At 41.1% G+C, this 3,684-nt stretch overlaps 1 protein-coding gene and 1 pseudogene across 1 annotated transcript; one reads left to right on the forward strand and one right to left on the reverse strand.

Annotated features, from left to right (window-relative positions):
• Positions 1 to 367: 367 nt before the first annotated feature.
• Positions 368 to 1,002, reverse strand: LOC129739845 (larval cuticle protein A2B-like). Its single transcript, XM_055731375.1, has 2 exons — positions 943 to 1,002; positions 368 to 882 (listed from the first exon to the last, which is right to left on the reverse strand). The coding sequence occupies exons 1-2, from the start codon at positions 952 to 954 to the stop codon at positions 403 to 405; spliced, it is 492 nt and encodes a 163-aa protein (XP_055587350.1). The 5' UTR covers positions 955 to 1,002; the 3' UTR covers positions 368 to 402.
• Positions 1,003 to 1,650: 648 nt separating this feature from the next.
• LOC129739984 (larval cuticle protein A2B-like) lies at positions 1,651 to 2,346 on the forward strand (annotated as a pseudogene).
• The last annotated feature ends 1,338 nt before the right edge of the window (positions 2,347 to 3,684 follow it).

Here is a 3,684-nt window from a genome sequence, read left to right on the forward strand (position 1 = left end):
AGATATGAAGATGGAAATCAAGTTTATTCGGTTGACCCCAAATGTGTTTAGTCATAATCACCTTTCAAAAATATTGTTTCTTATCTGGCCAAAATATTTTAATGAATAAAAAATATATTTCAGGGGGAAAGGCTATCAGCATGACACTAATCAAAAGAGTTTCTTAACTATTTCCTTTCGCCCACATTCCCAACCATGTGAGTAGTCAATCGTGAGTAGCCAATCGAGCTAAGCTAAGCTATTGCAATCGGAATTGCATCATAACTTATTATATGTGATATGTAACTGTGAGAAATTAGCATACATCAATTAATGTTTTACTTTTGCTTATATTTACTAAAATTATTCTAAATATTTACATGTTCGATTAACTATTGGGCATCAGTACTGTTCACAGTCGTATTAGTTGGAGTAAGCATATGAACCGGTAGTAGATTTGCTGAGTAAAGCTGGTTGGGAAAGGATGGTCTTACTTAAAGGAGCAGAGTATGAGGCAAAAGCTGGCTGAGCGACAACAGTCTTCAAAGGCTCTCGATTTACAATAGCGTTGAATCCCTGAATCGAATCGGCGGTGTACTCAACCGTGCGTTTGGTGCCATCCGGTTCGACCAGCCAGTAAACTCCTTTGACGATGTCTCCGTTACGAGATTCCTGTTGGAATTTTTGATCACCGGTCTTCAAGTCGGATACCTGATACGAGAACTCGTACTGTGCGTTGGAGTCATACTCATCGGTGATAATCTTCTTTTGGAGTGCAGCGGACGCAAAAGTCTTGGTCAATGGTGCGGAATTAGCCTGAGGAGCTGATGCGGTGTATGACAGGCTTGGAGATGAGATGATTGCGGCATGGGCTACAGCCATCAGGGCACAAAGTGCTACAAACTGTAAACAAAAATTGTATTAGTTGTTGAATAAATTACTAATAAAAAAAAAGTGAAGTACTTTGAACGCCATAGTTCTAAAATGCTGTATTGATGAAGTTTACCGAACGAAGTATATATTTCGACTGTACTTAAGCCCAGTTTGAGAGCCAATTTATAGGAAGAAACGAATTTTTAGTGAAAGTGTTCTGGAGAGGGAAAGCTTGTTACCGAAAACCCTTGAGGAGATATTTTAGCCATTCTCATAGGTTTGATAGTTCTAGATACAAGCGGATGATGAAATTGATCACTGAGATATGTTGGAAATAAGAACACGAAATTTTCAAGTTCATTCACTAATGAATGATTTAAATGAAACTTGGTCTGGTTTCGGAGTTCACGCCCGAGCTTTAAAGCTTTTTTCAACTCTTCCAACGATCGGAAGCTTAAAATGGAGATAGAGAAGAGAGAGGGTCTCCCAAAAAACTCGACCAAGCTGATGACCACCAGCCAAAAAGATTCAGACCTACCTCAACCAAACGAGTTCGAACTGTATTTCGATTTAGTTGAGCCTAAACTGGAGTTGTTCATTCTTTGGAGCCGTATTGTGGATGAACTCGAGGTTTCCGAATGATTTCAGTTGGAAATTGGCTTATTGCATCATATTGGATATCAACCTTATTCTTCAAGGATTTTCAAGGAAACTTTCACAGCTTGTAAACAGATTTGTATCAAATTCTAAGGATTCTGTTGCTATAAATTAGTCCGAAAACTTCGATTCGACACAGTTCGATTGCTTGTTTGGTTTCGTTAACATCAGATCAACAATATTCCACGACAATGGTTTTCAAGGTACGAATCGAACACCTTTTCTGGTAATGTTAAAAAAATATTTTATAAGTTTTTCTATTTGCAGGTTGGAGCCTTCTGCGTTCTGCTGGCTGTTGCTCATGCTGGGGTCTTCTCGTCTCCAGCTCTGTCCTACACTGCATCGGCTCCATTGACCAAGACTTTGGTGGCTGCTCCACTCCAGAAGCAGATCATCACCGATGAGTATGATTCCAATCCACAGTACGAGTTCTCGTACCAAGTATCCGACTCGAAGACCGGAGACCAGAAGTTCCAACAGGAATCTCGCAATGGAGACCTCGTGAAGGGAGTGTACTCTCTCGTAGAACCCGATGGCTATCGGCGTATTGTCGAGTATTCTGCTGATTCGGTCCAGGGATTCGACGCCGTTGTCAGACGGGAGCCATTGAATGTGAAGGCCATTCCCACAAGGCTCTGATCTCTCAAGCAACCTTCTCCAAGGCACTGGTCTCGCAGCCAGTTTACGCCTCGTATGCGGCTCCTGTGGCAACAAAGACCATCGTTTCCCAGGCAGCACCATCCGATTTATATTTGTACCGCAACTAGATCGTTATATTTCTCGAATGCAATATTAAACAATTTTGTTATTCCTGCGCTAGAGTTAAGTAGTCAATAAATGCACGTTTTATAAAAAAAGATATCTTTATCTATATAGCAGTTTGTCTATGTATAGGCATGAATCCCATTTTAAGGTATTTCGCACGTGAGAAGAAAAAAAATACTGGTTTTTTTTTCATTAATAACTTTTTCCTTTACTGGCCGATTGCTTTTAATGAATAATTTTCTTAAAGCCTTAATTCCATTTGTCTTAAACTATTTAAATATTTTACAAATAATTTATTTATTAAGTATTTATGCGAAAAAAATTTCCGTTGCTAGCTTTTTTGATGGATCGAAATGCATGCCTCCAGATGAGGCGCTAAATTTCATTTAAGAACATCCTCCACGCTCTGGGCTTCTGCTGAGCAAACTACGATTGTCGGATCTCGACGTCAGTTGCAGCCGTCTCGGTGCCTTGTCCCCAGATAAGTGTAAACCGTCGGTTTTTCCTTAGTTGACACTACTAACGCTGCTAAGAAAGCCTGCAGGCAAGCAAAAACACCGAGAGTTCCTGCAGGAGCTTCATTCAGCCAGCCAGTCTTTCGGTTGCGGAATAGGAAAAACTTGCTCCGTAATTATTGTCATACGGGTTGCCTCAAATCGGCCTTACCAAGGAGCTGGATCTACATACATAGTCACTCACAGGGAAACACAAACACGCACACACACACCCACACACCCTCCAATGTTACGCCAAGAGGTGATTAATTAAATAAGGCAAACCACTTCTTGCCACTCAGCTGATGGGCGCTAGGATGTGCGGTGGCTGTGTCTGTGTGCCAGTGTGTGTAGACGCGTATGTGTGCCACCAGGAAGTGTTTGAGTGTGTGCGACACTTTGTGGTGGCATCTAAATATCCAAAGCTAAGACAAGAGCCGAGGCGTTGGAGAGGAAAATTAATTGAAAAATTGAACATTATCTACAAGAGTAGTTTTCCTTCTCGTTGCTACGAGGAGCAGCGCAGCAGCAGCATGAGATGGGTTTCCCTTGTTTTCTCCTTCCAGCAACTACCTACTAGTTGGTTGGACATGGACAAGAAGATAGGGGAACATGCCCTATTATGCGCCACCTAAGCGAATCGCTGATTTTCTATGTATTCCACGTACAAATTGTGTTAAAATTGGGTGCAATCTTTGAAGAAAATTGTTTTCTACAAATGCCTATGATTTTTTATTACTCAAATTGCTATAGTTGCTTCAAAAACATGATTTTTAAAAACCTTATTCAAAGCCACAGAACAAAACTGTGTTGCAAATACGCGCCGCCGTGTATTCAATACGCGCCTAGCAGCCGAACACACCCGAAAGCAGCCGAAGACCGAAAACACACCAATACTTACAGACACTTTGAATGA

The sequence above is a fragment of the Uranotaenia lowii genome, chromosome 1, assembly GCF_029784155.1.
Source record: "Uranotaenia lowii strain MFRU-FL chromosome 1, ASM2978415v1, whole genome shotgun sequence".
NCBI lineage: Eukaryota > Metazoa > Arthropoda > Insecta > Diptera > Culicidae > Uranotaenia > Uranotaenia lowii.